This window comes from Oncorhynchus masou, chromosome 18 (assembly GCF_036934945.1).
Source record: "Oncorhynchus masou masou isolate Uvic2021 chromosome 18, UVic_Omas_1.1, whole genome shotgun sequence".
Classification (NCBI taxonomy): Eukaryota; Metazoa; Chordata; class Actinopteri; order Salmoniformes; family Salmonidae; genus Oncorhynchus; species Oncorhynchus masou.
In genome coordinates this window covers 61,589,100-61,614,643 of record NC_088229.1, presented here as the reverse complement: position 1 = coordinate 61,614,643, position 25,544 = coordinate 61,589,100, and the positions used below count along the sequence as shown (strand labels likewise).

General features: G+C 49.1%; 1 protein-coding gene across 22 annotated transcripts in view; it reads left to right on the top strand.

Annotated features, from left to right (window-relative positions):
• Positions 1-25,544, top strand: part of tcf7l2 (transcription factor 7 like 2) — a 124,301-nt gene that overhangs the window by 84,641 nt on the left and 14,116 nt on the right. For 10 of the 22 annotated variants that reach the window (XM_064924111.1, XM_064924109.1, XM_064924107.1 and 7 more), the window contains 7 exons: positions 14,115-14,247; positions 16,291-16,393; positions 17,651-17,725; positions 23,309-23,446; positions 23,607-23,793; positions 24,310-24,418; positions 25,062-25,124. In XM_064924111.1, the coding sequence (XP_064780183.1) occupies positions 14,115-14,247; positions 16,291-16,393; positions 17,651-17,725; positions 23,309-23,446; positions 23,607-23,793; positions 24,310-24,418; positions 25,062-25,124 (808 nt within the window). The remainder of the gene's footprint in view (positions 1-14,114; positions 14,248-16,290; positions 16,394-17,650; positions 17,726-23,308; positions 23,447-23,606; positions 23,794-24,309; positions 24,419-25,061; positions 25,125-25,544) is intronic. The other 12 variants (XM_064924118.1, XM_064924117.1, XM_064924115.1 and 9 more) reach the window with 5 other exon arrangements.

Below are 25,544 nucleotides of genomic sequence, written 5' to 3'. Positions count from 1 at the left end.
GGCCCGGCGGATTGGGAGCTGTCCATCATTTGAGGGCGAACTGGCAGTTTACTTAAGAGAGGGCACATGGGACAAAGGAGGTCGCGGGAGTGTGGCGGCCGAGCTGAATGGAGGGAGGGAGGGCAATTAGCCTCCACGTTGTGAGGGGCTCATTTACTTGTCAAACCGGAGCCTCGTTGCTTTTGTGGGAGCCGTGTAAAGGACATTCCCAGGGCTTTGTTTTGGCATTAAGGGCCTCAGGACTGCCTGGCGGAGGCCGGAGTAGAGAAGGGGGAAAAAAGAGAGAGAAAAAAAGTGAAAAAACATATTGAAATAAAATAGTTGGATAAAAGCCATACGGTAGGTTTTTGTTGTTTCCGTTGTTGTCTTATTGTTGCTCAGATATTGAAATATACTGGACCACCTTTTCAGTTGGCCCTATATTTAAAATACATTTTTTAGATTCACTATCACAAGGTAAAATTAAGTGACAATGTGTTTGTAATATATCGTCGGCCAATTCCACAGATTTGTTTTGTCACTAAGTAATATTGCAATGATATAATTATAGATATATTAGAAACCAACCTTTTATATTTAAAATTAAATATCGAATTAAACCTTGGTGAAGCAGGTTGTAGTGCAAATGAGTTAATTCACCCTGCGTGTTAATTGGTTTCTACGTCTCCGAGGTATGCTTTCTCTGGTCAAACGCCCTAGATGTGCTAAGAGTCTGCTAAGAGATGGGGACAGGAGCATGGTTGCGGGGCCCGAATATTCAGAGGAAATGATCTCAAGATAATAATGTTTAAGAGTACAGTGAGAGCAGTAGGGGGTGTGGAGGCTTTAGGCCTGGTTGATCTCCTCACACGGAGAGGTCAGAAAGAGTTAGGGGTGGAATCGTCCTCCCATCTTCAGTATTGTTGGAAAGGACAAAAACAGAACGAAAGCCCCATGCAGATGTCACGTCCGTGTCAAAGGGAAGACAAATACCTTTCTTTCTCGTATCCCCCTGGAAAGTGGGGTTGGACAGGGGACTGTCAGTATCACATGGATAAGTGACTGTTGGCCACACTTTGCTGAGCATACCCTCCCTTTGTGGATGTTGTCTTGTCTTGTTCTTTTTTTGTCCCCCTCTCTCCTCTTTGTCTTTTTCCTCTTGCCTTGCTGGCTTTACCTTGTTGTAGCCAAAGCTTTTCAAGCCGCCAGTTCGACTCTGGGCATCCTGGAGGGACCGCAGAGCCCACACACACACACACACCCATATATATATACACACACACACATATACACACAGATACAAGCGTGCAATCTGGGAGTTGAGTAATAACACGATTTTGTTGTGTATATTTTTTCTTGTTTGTTGCTTGTGGGAACACTTCTCTGCACTGCCGGGAAGCAGTACTTGATATATTTTTTTCTCGCCTCGGTTCGTGTTCTCGCTTTCATTTCTTGTGACCGGCACAAACTTTCCTGAGAGAGGAGGCTGCGAAGGGCTGCTGAGAGTGGTGGAGGGAGTGGAGGATTCCCCAGGCTTTTTAGGGGAGGTACGGGGTGGGGGGTGGGGAGGGGGGCAGGCCACTAGGCCCCAGACCCTGAGCCCCATCCATGGATCTTCAGAGACATACGCTTGTGGTACCTCCAGTCACAAAACCCCTTGAACAACAGACCCGTCGTGTGGCGATGAGGAGGCCTCAGTTTGAGGGACACGCACGTGCCCCGCTGCACATGCTCCAGTACTTTTGGGGACGAAGAACTGAGGTCTAAGAAAAGACGAAAAAGAAGTAGAGGAGGAAAAAGTGGGTGAAGAAGAAAGGGAAGGCCGTGGTAAGGGAGTAGAAGTGGGAGGCAGGGGAAAGGAGAGGCCGTGGTAAGGGAGTAGAAGTGGGAGGCAGGGGAAAGGAGAGGCCGTGGTAAGGGAGTAGAAGTGGGATTCAGGGGAAAGGAGAGGCCGTGGTAAGGGAGTAGAAGTGGGAGGCAGGAGAAAGGAGAGGCCGTGGTAAGGGAGTAGAAGTGGGAGACAGGGGAAAGGAGAAGCCGTGGTAAGGGAGTAGAAGTGGGAGGCAGGGAAAGGAGAGGCCGTGGTAAGGGAGTAGAAGTGGGAGGCAGGGGAAAGGAGAGGCCGTGGTAAGGGAGTAGAAGTGGGAGGCAGGGGAAAGGAGAGGCCGTGGTAAGGGAGTAGAAGTGGGAGGCAGGGAAAGGAGAGGCCGTGGTAAGGGAGTAGAAGTGGGAGGCAGGGGAAAGGAGAGGCCGTGGTAGAAGTGGGAGGTAAGGGAGTAGAAGTGGGCGGCAGGGGAAAGGAGAGGCCGTGGTAAGGGAGTAGAAGTGGGAGGCAGGGGAAAGGAGAGGCCGTGGTAAGGGAGTAGAAGTGGGAGGCAGGGAAAGGAGAGGCCGTGGTAAGGGAGTAGAAGTGGGAGGCAGGGGAAAGGAGAGGCGTGGTAAGGGAGTAGAAGTGGGAGGCAGGGGAAAGGAGAGCAGGGGGTTATGTACCCGCGGGATGGCGTTTTAGCGGGGCCGGAGGAGAGGGGTGCCAGAGAAGGAGTCCTCGCTCCCGGGCTCTCCCTCCTCCAGCAGATTGGCTGCTGGCATCTCAATCTCAGTGGCTGGGTGAGTAAAGCACACTCCCCTGCCTCTCTTCATCTCCCTTTCTCTCAATTCCTGTGCTCCATCACTTTTTGTTTCCGTTGAACTTTGAGGATCAGATGATGGTTGGTGTGATTAAGGGGGGCCCAGGGGGTATTCCCCCTTACTGTAAGTGCAAGCTGGTGGTCATCTGCTTTAAAGTGGCTTTAAAGAGTGCTTTTTTCTTTCAAATATTGTAACTCTTAACCCTTTTTTTTTGGTGTTTTCTGTGTTTCTGTGCGGGGGAGGGGGGTTCTTGATCTTGATGTGTGTATGGGAGGTGTGTGTGGGGGTGCGTTAATGAGCAGTGTACATTTACTGAAACAGTCTGAAAACAGGAGGTAGCAGCATTGGAAATAATTGTGCTTTTTGCCATTTTGTTTTTAAATCTATAAACAGTTATTTACTAACACATTTACATTTAAATAGTTATTTCAATATTGCATGGTTATTCCTCAACATATCACATCTTGTTATCCAGCTGAATAGTATTTCCTAGACAAATAATGACATGATTATGCTCACGTCTAACCATGGAATGTTAAATATAATTGAAATAACCCACAAATTATCATATTCCTCTGTTAATTTTGCAGTCTAATTCAAAATTATAATTGGCTCTTTCAACTGAAAATGTGAGGCGCTGATTGCATTTCAAAAGATGACAGAACTCGGTGTAGCTCTTGTGCTGCGTAGAGACACCTCTTCAACTCAGGTAGGAAAGCTCAAGAGATGTTTACATTTTAACGGGAAAGCATAAACACACACAGCATTCATGTTGCTCTTGTATAAACCTCAAAATTGACGACATTAAAATCAATGTCAGACAAATTATTCATCAAAATCACATTGACAAACGTTTTGTGTAAGATATATTGCGGAATGTAAATTTGACAAATGAAAGACTTCGGTATGAAAGATTGAATGAAGAGAGATGGAGAATGAGAGCAAAGGCTTTTTGCCCAGATAACATTTTTTGTTCTGTTTTGTGATCAGCAGCATGCAGCAAAGTGAATAGATTAAGTTTTAAATATACTGACTCGGTCTCTGGGGCAAGATGCTCTGGACTGGGCTGCTTTCCCCACTTTCTGGAATAGCATTTCTGATCGCCTGGCGCCTTCCTAAATTCTTTCATTTTTTCCCAACGCAGCACTGAGATCCTTTAATGTTACGAACAGATACTATTTTAGTGCAAACACGACAGTGAGAGTTGGTTTCACGTGTAAACAAAATTATGTATTTAATGCTGTAGAAATGTTCCAGTTTTAACTACAATATGGTGATCTAATTGAATGTTTTTACTGCTAACTGTGAGAGGGAAAATGTAGTTACTGGAAACAGAGGTGGGAAATGAACATCACTTGGAGATTAGAATATTTTTGCCTGGAAGGAGCTCTCTGAGGAAGGGGCACTCTGAGGAAGAGGAAGGGGCACTCTGAGGAAGGGGAAGGGGCACTCTGAGGAAGAGGAGGGGCACTCTGAGGAAGGGGAAGGGGCACTTTGAGGAAGAGGAAGGGGCACTCTGAGGAAGGGGAAGGGGCACTCTGAGGAAGGGGCACTCTGAGGAAGGGGAAGGGGCACTCTGAGGAAGGGGAAGGGGCACTCTGAGGAAGGGGAAGGGGCACTCTGAGGAAGAGGAAGGGGCACTCTGAGGAAGAGGAAGGGGCACTCTGAGGAAGGGGAAGGGGCACTCTGAGGAAGAGGAAGGGGCACTCTGAGGAGGAAGAGGAAGGGGCACTCTGAGGAAGGGGAAGGGGCACTCTGAGGAAGAGGAAGGGGCACTCTGAGGAAGGGGAAGGGGCACTCTGAGGAAGGGGAAGGGGCACTCTGAGGAAGAAGAAGGGGCACTCTGAGGAAGAGGATGGGGCACTCTGAGGAAGAGTAAGGGGCACTCTGAGGAAGAGGAAGGGGCACTCTGAGGAAGGGGCACTCTGAGGAAGGGGAAGGGGCACTCTGAGGAAGGGAAGGGGCACTCTGAGGAAGAGGAAGGGGCACTCTGAGGAAGAGGAAGGGGCACTCTGAGGAAGGGGAAGGGGCACTCTGAGGAAGAGGAAGGGGCACTCTGAGGAAGAGGAAGGGGCACTCTGAGGAAGAGGAAGGGGCACTCTGAGGAAGAGGAAGGGGCACTCTGAGGAAGAGGAAGGGGCACTCTGAGGAAGGGGAAGGGGCACTCTGAGGAAGGGGAAGGGGCACTCTGAGGAAGAGGAAGGGGCACTCTGAGGAAGAGGAAGGGGCACTCTGAGGAAGGGGAAGGGGCACTCTGAGGAAGGGGCACTCTGAGGAAGAGGAAGGGGCACTCTGAGGAAGAGGAAGGGGCACTCTGAGGAAGAGGAAGGGGCACTGAGGAAGAGGAAGAGGCACTCTGAGGAAGAGGAAGGGGCACTCTGAGGAAGGGGAAGGGGCACTCTGAGGAAGGGGAAGGGGCACTCTGAGGAAGAGGAAGGGGCACTCTGAGGAAGGGGAAGGGGCACTCTGAGGAAGGGGCACACTGAGGAAGGGGAAGGGGCACTCTGAGGAAGAGGAAGGGGCACTCTGAGGAAGGGGAAGGGGCACTCTGAGGAAGAGGAAGGAGCACTCTGAGGAAGGGGAAGGGGCACTCTGAGGAAGGGGCACACTGAGGAAGGGGAAGGGGCACTCTGAGGAAGGGGCACACTGAGGAAGGGGAAGGGGCACTCTGAGGAAGAGGAAGGGGCACTCTGAGGAAGGGGAAGGGGCACTCTGAGGAAGGGGCACACTGAGGAGGGGGGGAAGGGGGGGCACTCTGAGGAAGGGGAAGGGGCACTCTGAGGAAGAGGAAGGGGCACTCTGAGGAAGAGGAAGGGGCACTCTGAGGAAGAGGAAGGGGCACTGAGGAAGGGGAAGGGGCACTCTGAGGAAGAGGAAGGGGCACTCTGAGGAAGTGGAAGGGGCACTCTGAGGAAGGGGAAGGGGCACTCTGAGGAAGAGGAAGGGGCACTCTGAGGAAGGGGAAGGGGCACTCTGAGGAAGGGGCACACTGAGGAAGGGGAAGGGGCACTCTGAGGAAGAGGAAGGGGCACTCTGAGGAAGAGGAAGGGGCACTCTGAGGAAGGGAAGGGGCACTCTGAGGAAGAGGAAGGGCACTCTGAGGAAGGGGAAGGGGCACTCTGAGGAAGGAAGGGGCACACTGAGGAAGGGGAAGGGGCACTCTGAGGAAGGGGCACACTGAGGAAGGGGAAGGGGCACTCTGAGGAAGAGGAAGGGGCACTCTGAGGAAGGGGAAGGGGCACTCTGAGGAAGGGGCACACTGAGGAAGGGGAAGGGGCACTCTGAGGAAGGGGAAGGGGCACTCTGAGGAAGAGGAAGGGGCACTCTGAGGAAGAGGAAGGGGCACTCTGAGGAAGGGGAAGGGGCACTCTGAGGAAGAGGAAGGGGCACTCTGAGGAAGAGGAAGGGGCACTCTGAGGAAGAGGAAGGGGCACTCTGAGGAAGAGGAAGGGGCACTCTGAGGAAGAGGAAGGGGCACTCTGAGGAAGGGGAAGGGGCACTCTGAGGAAGAGGAAGGGGCACTCTGAGGAAGAGGAAGGGGCACTCTGAGGAAGGGGAAGGGGCACTCTGAGGAAGAGGAAGGGGCACTCTGAGGAAGAGGAAGGGGCACTCTGAGGAAGAGGAAGGGGCACTCTGAGGAAGAGGAAGGGGCACTCTGAGGAAGGGGAAGGGGCACTCTGAGGAAGAGGAAGGGGCACTCTGAGGAAGAGGAAGGGGCACTCTGAGGAAGGGGAAGGGGCACTCTGAGGAAGGGGCACACTGAGGAAGGGGAAGGGGCACTCTGAGGAAGAGGAAGGGGCACTCTGAGGAAGGGGAAGGGGCACTCTGAGGAAGAGGAAGGAGCACTCTGAGGAAGGGGAAGGGGCACTCTGAGGAAGGGGAAGGGGCACTCTGAGGAAGAAGGGGAAGGGGCACTCTGAGGAAGAGGAAGGGGCACTCTGAGGAAGGGGAAGGGGCACTCTGAGGAAGGGGAAGGGGCACTCTGAGGAAGAGGAAGGGGCACTCTGAGGAAGAGGAAGGGGCACTCTGAGGAAGGGGAAGGGGCACTCTGAGGAAGAGGAAGGGGCACTCTGAGGAAGGGGAAGGGGCACTCTGAGGAAGGGGAAGGGGCACTCTGAGGAAGAGGAAGGGGCACTCTGAGGAAGAGGAAGGGGCACTCTGAGGAAGGGGAAGGGGCACTCTGAGGAAGAGGAAGGGGCACTCTGAGGAAGGGGAAGGGGCACTCTGAGGAAGGGGAAGGGGCACTCTGAGGAAGGGGAAGGGGCACTCTGAGGAAGAGGAAGGGGCACTCTGAGGAAGAGGAAGGGGCACTCTGAGGAAGGGGAAGGGGCACTCTGAGGAAGGGGAAGGGGCACTCTGAGGAAGAGGAAGGGGCACTCTGAGGAAGGGGAAGGGGCACTCTGAGGAAGAGGAAGGGGCACTCTGAGGAAGAGGAAGGGGTACTCTGAGGAAGGGGAAGGGGCACTCTGAGGAAGGGGAAGGGGCACTCTGAGGAAGGGGAAGGGGCACTCTGAGGAAGGGGAAGGGGCACTCTGAGGAAAGGAAGGGGCACTCTGAGGAAGAGGAAGGGGCACTCTGAGGAAGAGGAAGGGGCACACTGAGGAAGGGGAAGGGGCACACTGAGGAAGGGGAAGGGGCACTCTGAGGAAGAGGAAGGGGCACTCTGAGGAAGAGGAAGGGGCACTCTGAGGAAGAGGAAGGGGTACTCTGAGGAAGGGGCACTGAGGAAGGGGAAGGGGCACTCTGAGGAAGGGGAAGGGGCACTCTGAGGAAGGGGAAGGGGCACTCTGAGGAAGGGGAAGGGGCACTCTGAGGAAGGGGAAGGGGCACTCTGAGGAAGGGGAAGGGGCACTCTGAGGAAGAGGAAGGGGCACTCTGAGGAAGGGGAAGGGGCACTCTGAGGAAGGGGAAGGGGCACTCTGAGGAAGGGGAAGGGGCACTCTGAGGAAGAGGAAGGGGCACTCTGAGGAAGAGGAAGGGGCACTCTGAGGAAGAGGAAGGGGTACTCTGAGGAAGGAAGGGGCACTCTGAGGAAGGGGAAGGGGGGGCACTCTGAGGAAGGGGAAGGGGCACTCTGAGGAAGAGGAAGGGGCACTCTGAGGAAGGGGAAGGGGCACTCTGAGGAAGGGGAAGGGGCACTCTGAGGAAGGGGAAGGGGCACTCTGAGGAAGGGGAAGGGGCACTCTGAGGAAGGGGAAGGGGCACTCTGAGGAAGAGGAAGGGGCACTCTGAGGAAGGGGAAGGGGCACTCCAAGCATTCTCTCTTTCTCTTTCTCTCCCTACCTCCCACTCCCCTTGTACAGTTTGTGTTTTCTGCGAACTGGCACGTTTTGGGAGCGGTTCAGGGCCTTGGCAGCTGCTTCTGCTTGCTCTGGAATTTGTGGGCCTGCGAGTTCCCCTTCCCATCACTACGCTGTCAGCCCCCCCAACTTCCCCTCTCCGGCTCATCCCCACTACAGCTCATTACAACCCGCAAGCCATTGTGACAACTCATCATATCATGACACAAAGGACACAGAGACGCGCTAGGCCCCCCAGGGGCCACAAGGTCGCCACCTTCACATTTAGTCTTCAAATTGCCCTGCAAGGTGCCACCAAGCGGATATGCAAGGCCAACAGCTTTTCTCTGTCCTGCTTTTTCTCTCCAGGGCCTCTTTCTCTCTGTCCTCCTCCTGTCCCTTTCCTTCTGTCTCTCACAGGGCCCCTCTCTCTCTATCTCTCTGTCCTCTTCCTGTCCCTTTCCTTCTGTCTCTCACAGGGCCCCTTTCTCTCTTTTTCTCTGTCCTCCTCCTGTCCCTTTCCTTCTGTCTCTCACAGAGCCCCTCTCTCTCTTTCTCTCTGTCCTCCTCCTGTCCCTTTCCTTCTGTCTCTCACAGGGACCCTCTCTCTCTTTCTCTCTGTCCTCATCCTGTCCCTTTCCTTCTGTCTCTCACAGGGCCCCTCTCTCTTTTTCTCTCTGTCCTCCTTCTCTCTCACAGGGCCCCTTTCTCTCTGTCCTCCTCCTGTCCCTTTTCTTCTGTCTCTCACAGGGCCCCTCTCTCTCTATCTCTCTGTCCTCCTCCTGTCCCTTTTCTTCTGTCTCTCACAGGGCCCCTCTCTCTCTATCTCTCTGTCCTCCTCCTGTCCCCTTCCTTGTGTCTCTCACAGGGCCCCTCTCTCTCTTTCTCTCTGTCCTCCTCCTGTCCCTTTCCTTCTGTCTCTCACAGGGCCCCTCTCCCTCTCTTTCTCTCTGTCCTCCTCCTGTCCCTTTCCTTCTGTCTCTCAGAGGGCCCCTCTTGTAACTGTCTTTCCCACAAATGTGTGGTGAAGTCATTGAAAATAAGAATGTGTTCTTAATTAACTGACTTGCCTAGTTAAATAAAGGTTAAATAAATAAATAAATGTTTTTTTAATAATAAAAAAGACAGTTTGATTAGCCGAGTTTCCTCTTATTTATTTAAAGAAGTTTGTAACTAGACTAATTGATAAGCAATACATCATTAAAACATAGTTACTAACTCATACGTACCATTTGAACGTCAAATACCACTTGATATTTTCAGATCCAAAACCATGGTCAGTTGAACCATAGAGCACAAGGCAGTAAATCAAATCAAATGTATTTATAAAGCCCTTCATACATCAGCTGATATCTCAAAGTGCTGTACAGAAACCCAGCCTAAAACCCCAAACAGCAAGCAAGCAGGTGTAGAAGCACGGTGGCTAGGAAAAACTCACTAGAAAGGCCAAAACCTAGGAAGAAACCTAGAGAAGAACCAGGCTATGAGGGGTGGCCAGTCCTCTTCTGGCTGTGCCAGGTGGATATTATAACAGAACATGGCCAAGATGTTCAAATGTTCATAAATGACCAGCATGGTCAAGTAATAATAATCACAGTAGTTGTCGAGGGTGCAGCAAGTCAGCAGCTCAGGAGTAAATGTCAGTTGGCTTTTCATAGCCGATCATGATTAGAGACAGAGGGTACCTAACCAACGCTGTCCGCCCTACATCAGCCCCAGTGCGTGAGTGGCTGATGGGAAAGCCTTGGGGTCAGGGGGTCGGACAACGATGCTGAGTGAGTGTGACACTGCCTCTTCCGTGGCAACCAGAGAGCCTGCACACAAACACACAGGCCCTCTCTCCGTCCACACAGCCCAGACACTAGTGAGGTCACCACCAGGGGTCAAGACCCTGAGCCCCGCGGCTGTCACTCGCACCGATGGGGTTCGGCGTACGGACGCGTACGCTCACGTCGACACGCACGCTCTCACACATACTCACTTTTCTCCAGGGAAAACACAGCTCTTTCTTGGCAGTGTGAATAATTTTTGTATTTTCTGTATTTTAATGAAGTAGTGTGTGTGTGTGTGTGTGTGTGTGTGTGTGTGTGTGTGTGTGTGTGTGTGTGTGTGTGTGTGTGTGTGTGTGTGTGTGTGTGTGTGTGTGTGTGTGTGTGTGTGTGTGTGTGTGTGTGTGTGTGTGTGTGTGTGTGGTGCGTGCGTGTGTGTGTGTGTGTGTGTGTGTGTGTGTGTGTGTGTGTGTGTGTGTGTGTGTGTGTGTGTGTTAGCCATTCAGCAGTTGGAATTGCTGCAGGATACTTTAGTTCAGAATGAACATCAAGGAACAGCAGTGTATACAAAGTCAGAGGATTGTGTGCGTGTGTGTTTGTGTACGCGCTGTACTCAACAGCTCTCCCATGACTGGTCTCCTGATATATTTCTGTCTATTGTAATGCAGGAAGTGGTGAGATGATTGAAACAGAAGGGCCCGGAAGTCAGCTTTGCTCCTGCCTTTGTAGAGAAACAGAGGGGCCAGGAAGTCAGCTTTGCTCCTGCCTTTGTAGAGAAACAGAGGGGCCAGGAATTCGTCCTTTGTAGAGAAAAAGAGAAGATACTCCCACGTAGTTCCTTGGTGTAGTGTTGCGTGCTTTGCATAATGTTCCGTTTGTTTTGAGGAGCTGTGTTGTGATTCCGTCAGCGCCTGTTGTCCGAGGGTGTAAAAAGCAGGCGCTTCACTGGGGTCTGGCTTACACAGGTAGAGCAGGGCTTGGAATGGAAGTGGAAGGTGTGTGTGTGTGTGTGTGTGTGTGTGTGTGTGTGTGTGTGTGTGTGTGTGTGTGTGTGTGTGTGTGTGTGTGTGTGTGTGTGTGTGTGTGTGTGTGTGTGTGTGTGTGTGTGTGTGTGTGTGTGTGTGTGTGTGTGTGTGTGTGTGTGTGTGTGTGTGTGTGTGTGCGTGCGTGCGTGCGTGCGTGCGTGCGTGCGTGCGCAGTGTGTGTGCTTGCAGTGTGTGTGCTTGCAGTGTGTGTACATTGTAGGCTGTATTTTATTTTCTAGAAGCAAAAATGTATTGTTGAATGGGAATGTGTTACAGTCCAGATGGGCTCTGCACTGTAGGTGTTGGAATCTGGGATGGCCCACCTGCTCTCTCTCTGTGAGTGTGCAGAAGCTAAACTCATGAGCTTGTCAGGGATGTCTGGACTCTTGGCCACGTAGAGGTGTGTGAGTCGACTTGACCCAAATGGAAGTTGCAGAGAATCACTCGTGCACACCGCTCGCTGCACACCTACTGTGAGCGTATCACGGAGAGTTGTTTTAGAATAACCGCACGGAGAAACAACCATTAGAAATAATTCAGAATGCTAGCTTTCTCTGTTAGGCAGCACACCTCCCTCTTTCCTGCTCCCTTCCTGGGGTGGTTCTAACCCTCCCCTCAGTGAGACAGAGAGAGGCTGGCCACTACAGTAGCCAAACAGCAGCAGTGTCCGCGTGGACCCAGAAGCCACATAAACTGGAGCGCTTGTCTTGGCTATTATTTACCTGGCTCTGCTCGGGGCTTCTGAAATGGAGGCCTGTTAGCCCCTGAAGTGACTGTGATGTAAATCGGCTCCCTCTCTCTCTCTCTCTCTCTCTCTCTCTCTCTCTCTCTCTCTCTCTCTCTCTCTCTCTCTCTCTCTCTCTCTCTCTCTCTCTCTCTCTCTCTCTCTCTCTCTCTCTCTCTCTCTCTCTCTCTCTCTCTCTCTCTCTCTCTCTCTCTTTCTTTTCCTCTTTTGCTGTCTGTCTCTCCTTCATTCTCTCACCCTCTCGCTCACTCTCTTTCTCTCGTCTCTTTCGCTGTCTCTCTCTCTCTCTCTCTCTCCATCCATCCATCCATCCACCTCTCTCTCTGAATGCAGACTCAGTGGATGGGCATTTTAAACTGTCTCAATGGAGACAAAAGAACTCATTTAAATGGCCACTAAAGCCTTTCAGCACAGGGAGAATTGACAACATTCTTTCACATCATTACTGAGGGGGGTAGAGGAGGAGGGGAAAGGGGGTCAGGAGGAGAGAAGGCCGTTTGGGGAAACCAGTACGCTGCTCAATGGCTACCTTCGTCAGCAGTGTTTGGCAGCTGTCATCTCCCTCAATATTTATTGAACTCTCCATTCTAGATTTCTAGATAGGGGGACTGTGGGGGAGAAACATGTTGATTTGTGTCTTGTGTTCATTTTAACGAGGCGTGTACCTCCACCCCCTCCCTTCCTCTCTCTCTCTCTCTCTCTCTGTCTGTCTCTCTCTCTCCTTTCTCTCTCTACAGTCTTTTGAGCTCAGGGCTGAATGAGTCCCCAGAGTCTCTCCATGTCTCCCAGTAGTCCTACTGGGTTCATTAATCTTTCATTGGGACCATGGCAGTGGGGAATGCTCCCTCCCTCCCTCCCTCCCTCCCTCCCTCCCTCCCTCCCTCCCTCCCTCCCTCCCTCCCTCCCTCCCTCCCTCCCTCCCTCGCCCTCTCCTCTCTACCCCTGTCACAGCCCCACAGAAGGGGGGGTCTGGAAGGGTACTTTACCCCACTCCAGCCTGGTACAGTCCAGACCAACCCCTTTTGCCACCCACCCTGGGTATGGAACATTGTAGGGTCAGTTGGTCTGGTAGTCAGTCTCATAGAATAGGCCATTTATCTCATACAGCGCTCACAGTAGGCTCAGCTAGCGTATGGAGACGATGATGGCTTTTCAGCATTAAGCTCTGCACACATGTCTTGCCTAGGGCCCTCGGCTTTGCATTTGTATAGTTAAATGGGCATAGAGTCCATATATTTTCCCTCCCTCTCCCCCTTAAATGCATTTCAAAGTCTGTTGGAAAATTGCCATAGCCAGGCTTTGGGTTGATGCCTCACCATGGTTAGGGTAGCTAATGAGTGTTTGGACTGTTAGACTGGAATATTACCCACACCCCCATTGCATCTTCATTACCCCCTCCCTCTCTACACACACACACACACACACACACACACACACACGCACACGCACACGCACACGCACACACACACACAACCCAGCTAGCTCCCTGTCTCCTTCTCCCCAGCACACATCAGCCATGTTATCGTAAGCCTGATTAGTGATGCCTCTTTGACTGCCTAGGGACAGAATAGAATATCGGTTGAAGAGCAAGACCAGCTCACCGCTAGTGGTTTGTACCAGAACACTAATCTGGTTAGTGTGTGTGGGTGTGCGTGTGCGTGTGTGCCTGTGCCTGGAGAAAAGGGGGCTAAGCTCTGGTTATCACAGGGCCCATAGCGGAGAACCCCTCAGCTTAACTATCATCTTTTGGTAATTGAAAAAGGAGCCTGCGTCATTTAGTGGTACAAAGAGCAGATTACATAGCTAAAACTCATTTGGCAAATATGTAGAAATTGATTTATTACAACATCCCCCTATCCCTTATACCTCCCCTCCTCCTCTACCCCCCAAAACCAGACACGGGGGGAGACAGAGCGAGGGGGGGTAGAGATCAGAAGGAGGAGAGGGAATCAGTGGGATAAACCACTAAAGGAGAGTGGGGGGATTGAATGGCGGAGTGTTGCTGTCTGCTGTTACAATGACTGTGGATTTTACACGCGTTTGGTTGAAGCCCCCTTGTCATGCAGCCCCAATCCAAATCTAAAATGGCAGCTCTGTGTTTGAGATGGCATACCTGAGTGTCACCCAAGAAGTGTTAATTACCAACCACACTATTTTCACTTGGCTCTGGCGGTTTGGCTCTCCGAAGGGGTTGATCGTTTGATAGCTCTCGTTTTTCAACAGCTTTCTGAGCCATGTTAGAATTCTCCTGTTGGCGCCTGCAATCTACCCCAAATATTAACATGCACTCCTCCTCTCTCTCTCTCTCTCTCTCTCTCTCTCTCTCTCTCTCTCTCTCTTCTCTCTCTCTCTCTCTAACTCTCTCTTTCTCTCTCTCTCTCTCTCTCTCTCTCTCTCTCTCTCTCTTCTCTCTCTCTCTCTCTCTTTCTCTCTTCTCTTCTCTCTTCTATCTCTCTTCTCTCTTCCCTCTCTCTTCTTCTCTCTCTTCTCTCTCTCTTCTCTCTCTCTCTTCTCTCTCTTCTCTCTCTTCTCTCTCTTCTCACTCTCTCTTCTCTCTCTTCTCTCTCTCTTCTCTCTCTCTCTCTCTTCTCTCTCTCTTCTCTCTCTCTCTTCTCTCTCTCTCTCTCTCTCTCTTCTCTCTCTCTCTTCTCTCTCTCTTCTCTCTTCTCTCTCTCTTCTCTCTCTCTAGTCTAATAAAGTCCCAGTGGTACAGCACCCTCACCACGTGCACCCGCTCACGCCTCTGATCACCTACAGCAATGAACACTTCACACCGGGCAACCCCCCTCCGCACCTACAGGGAGATGTGGACCCCAAAACAGGTAAGACACACTACACTACTACACTACACTGAGGCCCAGTTGTGAAATGGTTAACATGGTTTGCAAATTATTAACTCTCCAGCCACTCAGTCCTCAAATCCAAACAGTGATATTCCAGTTATTACCAGTTATTACCAGTTATTACCTGCAATAAACATTATGACCTAATAGGGTAACTTACTTTCAGTATGTTGTACAGTGGTAAGTAATGCTTTGAAAGGCGTCTGGTTGTTTTGTTAGAGTTTTGGGGTCATAATGGTCTCTTATTACGATTGTCCTCACAAAGGAGCAATAATAACAACCCTGCTGCTGTTTAATGCGCCAGTTAATGGCCTTGCTTAATTGAGCTTAGTGTTAAATTAATGAACAAGCTATATTAAGGCCTCAGCACTGGATAGCAACGTAAATCAACATTCGGAACGCTTTCCTCTGAGTAGTGTGTCAGTCAGAGCCATTATGTCTATAGAACTAGGTCCTACAGCAGCATGTTTGGAACCCTTCTCAGCATCAAATGCGGAATTAACGATCTATAACTTGTGATTACATTTTTTTTTTTTTTACTCGAATCCTAATTGTTCACAATTAGTTCGCCATCCTTTTTTTGAGACCTGTGAGGGTTTTTCTACTTTCTGGATGCACAAAGTCTTCTTTAGGTACCTGTCACTGAACAACGTCTGCTTTCCACATATCCGGCTCCGCCTTGTTGCTTTGGGTGTGACACACCACGGCAACATACAGGCTGTGGATGGAATCGTGCGGCCAGGTTTCTGCAGAACTCTTTATCTGGGTCCACTGTGGCCATATCGGCACCACCCAAAAACTGCTGCACCGACATGCAGGCAAGGCAGGCCCACTGTGGAAGAATGCACTGGAGACAATAAAAGTTCCTCTGCTATGCTGTCTGCCAGGGGAATTCAAACACTTCCTTGTCGCTGTTGTTGTTGTTCCTTTAGCTCTCAACACCGGAAAAAATGGAAAAGCCATCATTTCTTTGCTTTCTCTATTTCTCCTTTTTTTCTGGTCTTGAGCGAGTTCTTTTCTCGCCAGACTTTTGGAGACCTAATGTTTTGGGTGGCTTGTGTGCGTGTTTCCTTTGCCTGTCAGCTGCCACAGGAAGTGAAAGCGACATTGGCAAACATGTGATCGTTTCGCCCTCTGTGCGAGCTGTCCTTATGTCGGACGTCTGTCACTGTTCGCCTTTGTTAAACATGAAGATGAATAGTGGAACATAAACACTTGTGCTAAAGAGAAGCAGGAGACCAAGGGCCCCTGTTTATAAGACCTACTTCATAATGGCATAGGCATGTCATAACAGGTGTCGTAGACAGTCATAAGAGCCGGTGTCAGTTGAAGACAGCTAGGCTAATACAACATGTAACACAGTACATTGGGTAAGCCGACAAGCTATGAAACAAGCTGGTCATGAATAACACGAAGAGACAGTTGTAACATCACTTCATTCATGCTTACGGCAGTCAGATAACTTGCTGGGTCAGACCCGGTTTATTTTACAGTTAAGCTCTACCTCTACCTACCCTCTAAAGGAACAGATGTCAATTTCATCTGTATGAGACTGTACACATCGTTTGTTATGTTAGCTTCTAAACCTCAATTATCACACGTTGTTAATCCTCTCATTCAATAGGAGACTAATGTGACAGGATCATGTTGGGGTAGTGCATGTTACTTCTCCTTAAACCCCCCAATTATATTTTAAAAATATTTCAGTTGAGTGGATGATAGAAAATTGCTATTATTGTTTTTTTCGTTCTTTTGCTTTTCTCGGTCTCTCTCAACATGTTATGCCACCGTACCGCCTGACTCGGAACAGCTTTGATCAGGACGTGTGATTTAGCACCGCGAACATGCGGGCGCAACCGCACCTCCTCCTCCCTACCCACCCAGCTTCCAGTGATGTTGACTTTGTTCAATTGTGAAACTCACAAAGGAGTAATTTAACACTGGAGGGGGGGGGGGGCTGCGATGTTGGGAACAATTTGATAACTGTTTGCCCCTCTACCCTTTCTCTCTCTTTCTCTCCAGGAATTCCAAGGCCTCCACAACACCCAGACATATCTCCCTATTACCCTCTCTCACCCGGTGCTGTAGGCCAGATCCCCCACCCGCTAGGGTGGTTAGTACCACAGTAAGCAACCTCTTATTACTCTCCTTAATGACCCGTCCCTTAATTGTATGTAGTTCTGTCCTTGTTCTGTTCTTGTCTATTGATGTTCTGTATTACGTCATGTTTCCTGTTTTGTGTGGACCCCAGGAAGAGTAGCTGCTGCTTTTGCCACAGCTAATGGGGATCCTAATAAAATACCAAACACCTGTCATTAAGCATGTTGTACTACTCCAAGCATGCGCTGGTGTTGTTTGTAACTATGTCTAGATGTAGATTAAGAGCATTGAGTTCTGTAGTACATTACGTTGTAAAATCAGCATCTCAAATGTAGAAGATATGACGTAAAATAGTTCTCGGTCAGAGGCCACGTCTTCTGGTTTGTTGTGTATGCTAATATAGCTTGGTTTCAGTATTTTCCAGACTGGTAACATCATAAGCAGAGTGCTTTGTGAAAGATCTGTATCCACTTATCTCAAACGGGGTCCTCTCAATTTTGATCAGGCACTGATTTGACTCCTAGCTGAGCACATTGCAGAGAGAATGGCTAAATATCCCTCTACTGCTGTCTCCAGTTTATACATTCAAGCAATGGACTGACTCATGGGCCACAGAAGCAAACTGTGGTTTCCTAAACCCCCCTCCAATCCCAACTTTGTGTCGAATGCTATTTTGCATGTCTCTGTATTGTCCAATTAGAGCAATGAACCGTGACTGCCCGTATTTTACCCACAATTCCACATGGGGGCTATCCCTGGGTGACTCTTGTCAACACTTGTTAATATGACAAAAGGCTACAAATTAAGCTCTGTTAATTTAATGTTTTCTCACCGCGATCTAAATACCGGGAGAGGTCCCGAGCGCAGCCGCGGCACCCTTTCATTTGCTGCACTTTATTTTGGTATAAATTTACATTAATTATTGTTTGTCTTTAGATGTGTAGACCTCAATTAGCGTGATGGCTCCATTAAAGAGTTGCGCTTCGTCTTCAATTATCACAACAAAACACCTAGTTTCAGCTCGGGGAAGAAGGGGCCCCCTCTCCGTCGACACCGAGCGAAGGGTTATGAAATTTAATTAGCCATTCGTATCAGATTTGTGGCATTCAAATTGTTTGGAGTTTGCCTCTCCTTTGATCCGCACTCTGCAATCCCCTAGATTTTAGTCCTGATCAAATGAGAATAAAGAGGCCTGCGATCAGGGAGACGGAGAGGGCTTTACCTCCTCTACTTCCATCAACCATGTTTCTTTACCTCCCTCTCTTCTTTGTCCTTCTCCTAGGCAAGGTCAACCTGTTTACCAGGGTTTTAGGCACCCCTACCCGACTGCGCTCACTGTCAATGCATCCATGCAAAGGTGAGTTGAGCCTTGGGAGATAAACACACACACACACACACACACACACACACAGGAGGAGACTGTGACGCAGAGAGTGCACACTCCCGTCTCCACGCTCAAAAGGGCAATCCTCCAGTGTCCCCCACTAATGTGTTGAAATATTAATTATATGTATCACTTTCGTGCTAATGAGGCCCCGAAGAACATTTACCCGAGCTGCATGTCAGGCACATCTGTAATGGACGGGTCCTTGCTGCTAGTTTTTAAACAACCAGACACGTTGATATGTAAACGTCTATACACTTAACAGGAGAGAATGATGCATGCTGGGGCTTGACCCTTGGTTAGTTCTTTGTTGGGCCCATTAGGGTCCAGCTCAAGGGGAGGGCTCTGGACACAAGTGCACCGGGAGGGGGGGGGGCACAAATGTTTGTTGTTGTGTTCTTTTTTAACTGGGCTGGTTCCCCCGGGGACTGTGCTATACTACTCTGCATTGTTGTTGCTGCGTTATGTGTTTTTAACTGGGCTTGATTCTCCCAATACTCTGTATTGTATGGAATGTGGGAAGAGTTAACTGTGGATGACAAGTACCCCGTGATTTGTGTGGCTGCTCTTTCACCATGTCCCTCTCCCCAAGCCCAGAGCAGCATTCACAGGCGTTTCAGTGCAGGCAGCTAGAGAGTTTGGAACTAGGAACCAGGCCAAACTTCAACTTTATTACAGGCTGATTGGAAAAGCAGCTCCTGAGGGTCGACTGTCCAAACCTCCGTGACATAGATGGATAAGTGTGAGCGAGGGAGGAAAGGAGAGAGAGGGAGGCCTCGAATGGGGTATAGCAAGGTTAATGTTGTGAAATACTACCTAGTGTTTTGACATTGAACACGTTTCATGTGCACTCGCTCACACGCATCTTGAACGCTGCTTTTAATTAAAAGCAGAATAGCACATTCACACTGTTAAAAAAAGAGGATATGTTAGCCAATAGTTTGTCCTCTTTCTTGGTTAGCCTTACATTGAACATGTATATCTTCACATCTATTCCTCATTAATATACAACACTTACGCATTTAGGTTGATAGTTTCCATCATCACCTTGATCCAGACAAGCTCATGGCTTTAGTAACTGTTCACTGTAACACAAGCTGGTTGTAGCAGGGTTATTATAAAGGCTCTCATTTATAATCGCTACCCATCTATTGGATCCCTCTTCCACTCCCAGCGACTCCCTTAAAGCAGACGCCCCCCCTCTCCCCAGCCCAGCCCTTGTTGCCCTGCTGTCCGGTGCAGTCACGGTGTGTCTGGTTTCTGGTAGAGCCGGGCAGCCAGACTAACCGAGGTCTGGCAACGTCTAGTGGACCTGTGCTTTAAGTGACAGCTAATTCAGCTCTAATGACGGCCTTTACATTGTGATCATCTTATTTCCAGCGAGGCTAATTGAATCTGCTGGATGGGAGCTCGGGGGATTGGCTGTGGGGCTGGGGAGAGCTAATGCATTCTGATGAGACCTAATTGAATTAGCATAGCTGAATAGGTGGAGGTCTCCGTCTCTGGAGAAAGGGGATTTAGCACGTCCTTGTTAAAACTGCAGTGGGAGATTTGACAAAAAAATATGGCCATTTGTGTTGTCAAAGGCGTAGATAAATGGTGCAGAGTTGAAAGGTTTGGATAATTGTGTATATGACAGGGTTTCGGAAGCAAAAAAATGTAAACAGAATTAGAGAATTGTGTCTTGGCTTTAAAAGGGCTTTCTTGCTTAAATATGCCTCAAGACATCCAGTAGTCATGAAGTCCAGTCCATGTCTAATAATCAAATCATATTTTATTGGTCACATACACATATATATCAGATGTTATTGCAGGTGTAGCGAAATGCTTGTGTTCATAGCTCCAACAGTGTATTTTTACCCCTTTTTCTCCCCAATTTCATGGTATCTATTTATTTGGTAGTTAAAGTCTTGTCTCATCGCTGCAACTCCCGTATGGACTCGGGAGAGGCGAAAGTCAAGAGCCGTGCGTCCTCTGAAACACAACCCAACCAAGCGGCACTGCTTCTTTGACACAATGCCCACTTAACCCGGAAGCCATCCGCACCAATGTGTTGGAGGAAACACCAGGAGACTGTGTCAGCCTGCACTGCGCCCAGCCCGCCACAGGAGTCGCTAGTGCGCTTTGGGACAAGGACATCCCTGCCGGCCAAGCTCTCCCCTAACCCGGACGACGCTGGGCCAATTGTGCGCCGCCCTATGGGACTCCTGGTCACGGCTTGCTGCGACAGAGCCTGGACTCGAACCAGGACCTCTAGTGACACAGCTAGCACTGTGATGCAGTGTCTTAGACCACTGCGCCACTAGGGATGCCCAGTGCAGTAATATTTAACAATTACATGAGGCCTGAGTGATTGAGATGTCCTGGTCCTGTATTTCACTGGGTAGCCAGATCTTAACAAGAGAACAATCCCCTAGTGCCACATACCGGCCGATTAGGATGCAGAGGGTGAGTCTCACTTTCGTACATTGCACCCCCTCAATGAGCACCTTACACCCAGGACCTGTTAAAAAATACATTCTCTGGAGGGAAAAAGGCGAGCAGGAGAGAGCAGAGTCAGTGGATGGAGCAAAGGAAAATACATGATTTGAATAATGGGGTTGGAGCCATACAGGTCCTTCATATCTGGCAGGCCTGTGTGTGACACATGGGAGGAAGTGTAGGCCTCTCGCCCCCTGCCCTTTGATATGTTCCTCCCTCACCCCTCTCTCTTTCTCTCCCTTCCTCACTCGCTACCTCTCAGACTTGTTTTTTTCTGCGGAAGGGAAGGTGCGCCGGGGCGAGTCATTATACATTAACCAGGCACGGGGATACCGCCTCGCATTGGCAATTAAATGGCCCTGGCTGACACTGGGCCTCCGTTACAGCCAATGACCCACTCCCATCCCTGTCTTTCGGATTGAGACGTAGGAGCCTGGGGGTTGGGGGCTCCCTCTCTCTATCTCTCTCCCCCTCTGTTGGCCAAATTGGGCCACGGCGCTGTTCTGTGCTGATGAGGCTGGATGATGCCCCCGCACATCAAAGGGATGGCCGTCATGTTTAAACCATAACCTGGGCCGCGCGGTGGCAGCTGGAGGGAGGGAGGGAAGTTGGGAGGGGGTGAGGGGACAGGAAGAAGGAGGAAAGTAGAGAAGGAAGAACATATATATATTTTTTAAATGCACAAAGAAAGGGAGAAGGAAGGAAAAAGAGAGAGAGTAGGGGAAATGCAGCGGCCTAATGATGGTTGATCTGCAGCCACTGTCCCCTCAGCAGATGACATGGCACAAACACAAACGTGTCAATGATGAAGAGAGGAGAAGGGAGGAGAGAAGAGCAGCAGGAGCAAGAGAGAGAGCGAGAGAGAGAGAGAAGAGCAGCAGCGGGAGGGAGAGAGAAAACACACTCCCCAGAGATCGCCTGCAACAGAAACTAGTTGTTCCTGGCGACCTGATGCTCATCATTATATTCCGGCTCCAAGCCATGCAGCCAGACACATCCAGATAATGAGCTGTTAAAGAAGAAAAATAATAAATTATTCCTCCCTTTTCCCCCTCCTTCATCCTCCACTCCTTTTCTACGATTTGTGTACGTACAGTCATGCGTAGCTGGGGCATATATATACTCTACACTCACATTCAAATAATCTTACATAGACATAATTACTCTCACTCACTCATCACACACACAATTGTGTTGCTCATTGCTCTGTGAAGTGAATCCATATATGCGGGTTATTGCCCTCAATCAGTGTAGCTAATGATACTGGTGTTACGAAGATGTCGAGTTGGGGGACAAAGAATAACACCATTAGTAATCCAGATCTAGCATGAGGCCCAATGGAATCGAGGATGAGGCCCAGTGGAATCTAGAATGAGGCCCAGTGGAATCTAGAATGAGGCCCAGTGGAATCTAGAATGAGGCCCAGTGGAATCTAGAATGAGGCCCAGTGGAATCTAGAATTAGGCCCAGTGGAATCTAGCATGAGGACCTCAAGGCCATCAGACTGTTAAACAGCCACCACTAACATTGAGTGGCTGCTGCCAACACACTGACTCAACTCCAGCCACTTTAAAAATGGGAATTGATGTAAAATATATCACTAGCCACTTTAAACAATGCTACTTAATATAATGTTTACATACCCTACATTATTTATCTCATATGTAGACGTATATACTGTACTCTATATCATCTGCTGCATCTTTATGTAATACATGTATCACTAGCCACTTTAAACTATGCCACTTTGTTTACATACTCATCTCATATGTATATACTGTACTCGATACCATCTACTGCATCTTGCCTATGCCGCTCTGTACCATCACTCATTCATATATCTTTATGTACATCTTTATCCCTTTACACTTATGTGTATAAGGTAGTAGTTTTGGAATTGTTAGCTAGATTACTCGTTGGTTATTACTGCATTGTCGGAACTAGAAGCACAAGCATTTCGCTACACTCGCATTAACATCTGCTAACCATGTGTATGTGACAAATAAAATTGATTTGATTTGACAAATGGAATCTATAATGAGGCCCAGTGGAATATAGCAATGAGGCCCAATGGAATCTAGAAGGAGGCCCAGTGGAATATAGCAATGAGGCCCAATGGAATATAGAATGAGGCCCAGTAGAATCTAGCAATGAGGCCCAATGGAATATAGAATGAGGCCCAGTAGAGTCTAGCAATAAGGCTCAATGGAATATAGAATGAGGCCAAGTGGAATCTAGCATGAGGCCCAATGGAATCTGGAATGAGGCCCAGTGGAATCTAGCATGATGCCCAATGGAATCTAGCATGAGGCCCAGTGGAATCTAGCACGAGGCCCAATGGAATAGGCCTAACACAGAAAAAGGTGCCTTGCCCATGGTTAAAGCTAAGGCCATTGAGCTGAAGATGTTTAAACATGATCTCAGTTTTGACATCAGCTTACACCACAGATTGGCATAAGACCCCACATACCTGTAGTTTGCCACATTGTAAAGGGGCCAAGACATCCTGGAACTTGTATTTGTCATCCACAGTCCGGAGAAGGGTGGCAGCACTAAACACTGACTTGCCATTGGAGGAAGACACTATTTTGGCTCAGCTATAGAAGCATGTGAGGACTTGTTAAAGCCTATTAGAGTTGAAGTGTCTGTATGGGCCATTTTGGCAGAAAATGACTGTCCTGTCCTTCCATTTGAAACTCTTCCCACTTCAAAACAAAACAGCTCTCATTTTTAAAATTAATACTATGAAATATGACTCGTGATGTGTAGTGTGGGTACTGGGTAACTGTTTCCATGTAATCGTGAGATACAAATTCTGTGATACTCATGGACCGAATCCTTTCTTGATATACGCGAAATTCAAGCTTTTGTGTAAGTCATGCATTGAATCTCAATGACAGATTTGCACAAAAATCCAACTTTCTCGCCCGAACCTCAAGTTAGGATTCGGCCCTATACAGCCCGGCAACATGTGCACGTCTGTATGAATGCTCGAGTGAGCATACTCTGTCTCTGTTTGTGTCTACATGTGTCCATCTTCCATTTCACACGTGTCCACTCTGACGATTTACACAGTTTTCTGTCCTCCAGGTTCCCTCACCACATGGTCCCTCCTCATCACAGTTTGCACCAGACCGGCATCCCCCACCCCGCCATCGTCACGCCCAACGTCAAGCAAGAGTCCTCCCACAGCGACATCGGACTCAACAGCTCGTGAGTACACACATCTGTACACACACACACACACACTCACCTCTGCTTATTTTTTACCATTGTAAACTAAACGGCAGTAGAGGAAAACTTGGCACTGGTGTTGTTGTACCATTACAATAAGCTGTTTAATACCAATTCTGGGTATTTGCCAACCATACAGTACTATACTGTACACACTCCACAGGAAACACCAGGACTCGAAAAAGGAGGACGAGAAGAAGAAGCAGCCCCACATCAAGAAGCCGCTGAACGCCTTTATGCTCTACATGAAGGAGATGAGGGCCAAGGTGGTGGCCGAGTGCACGCTGAAAGAGAGCGCCGCCATCAACCAGATCCTGGGACGAAGGGTGAGAGAGAGAGAGAGAGAGAGAGAGAGAGAGAGAGAGAGAGAGAGAGAGAGAGAGAGAGAGAGAGAGAGAGAGAGAGAGATGGCACCGCCATAGACACAGACTCGCCCATTTTACACATACAGCTTGGTAACTCCCTGTACAAGGGACTATGCATAGGGCAGGTAGCCCAGCGGTTAAGAGCGTTGGGCCAAAAGGTCGCTGGTTCGAATCGCTGAGCTGACTAAGTGACAAATCTGTCGTGCTCTTGAGCAAGGCCCTTAACCATACTTGCTCTGGATAAGAGTTTCTGCTAAATGAATCAAATGTCAAATGAAAATATCCACCCCACACCCTGTATGGTTTAGTTGAATATAGGCCTGCTACTGGGTCTGGTAGACAAAGGCAACATGTCTTAGTTTGTCTCTACTTCTCATTGTCTTCTTCTACTGTTGACACTTTTTGCACTCTTCTCTTTCTATTATGTCCTTCCCCCTGTCATCCCGTCCCTCTCTCTTTCCACGTGTTTGTCTGTAGTGGCACGCCCTAACGCGAGAGGAGCAGGCGAAATACTACGAGCTGGCCAGGAAAGAGCGACAGCTTCACATGCAGCTCTACCCCGGCTGGTCTGCACGAGATAACTATGTAAGTTTTTAAGTTTTCAACACGTACCTCCTGTACTTCTCCTCTCCACAAGGACGTGTGTCTGGGATGAGTGCTCTTACTGTTCCATCTGAGCTGAGAGCTCACCTCGCTAGCAATGCCTGTTGACTGCTTCCCTAGACACCTCAGCCAATGGAATCTACAATATACTTTACAGTAGATTTGCCGGGCTATATAGAACAGGGTCTAAAGTCCCCGGAATTCTGATACTGATAGGACGTTTCTCTCCCAGCGTTTGCTGTGCGTCCAGCAGTTCAGGGGTCATCGTACACCCTTCCAAAGGTCAGGTTGGCCAGTGGAACTTTGACTCCTCTCAGCCTTCACAAAGCATTCTGCAAATCTGACTCCCTCGCTAGAAACCAACAAAGCCTCTACGATGGTCACTAAATGAGAGGAAAACAAGTCAAAAGATTACAACAGAAGAGCAAGAGAGAGAGAAAAATACAGAAAGGGAGAAGAGGGGAAATTCTGCAATGTCTTGCAGGGGCAGTTAAAACTGGCGGGCAGAGAAAGAGTTTAGAGAATGAATGAATAAACAAACAGAAAGATGGGCCCATTTTTCATTTCACGTGTCAGGTCCTCTGCAATATAATAACTAAGGTTCCTGTCTATTTCTCTTGTTTTGGCGGCTAACCAACAGGGCAAGAAGAAGAAGAGGAAACGGGATAAGCAGCCAGGAGAGGGCAATGGTAAGTGAGCGGCAGGTCTCTCTCCTGTTAGGAGACCCTTCATGTGTTCAGGACTGTGTGACATCTTGCAAGATAATAGTCTAGCCCTTTTTTCCCTCCTCTACTGCTTTTTATTTTATTTCTGTGTTGACGTGCTCGTTTCTTTTCCTACTACATAGTTATGCTACACGTAATGCAATATTTAAATGGTAGACTTGCTTGTTACCCCATCCTTCCATTCCCCACCTCCTCCCATAGCCTTCCCCAGCTAATAACGTTGAATATGCATGACCCCCCCCCCCCACACACACACACACACCCACACACTTTGCCCCCCAGCATTTATGAAACATTGATATGTGTGTTTTGAGAATGTAAAATTGAAGCGTTACGATAGTTATTAACATGAGCTTTGCCAGTGTTGTGTGTCTGGTGTTATAA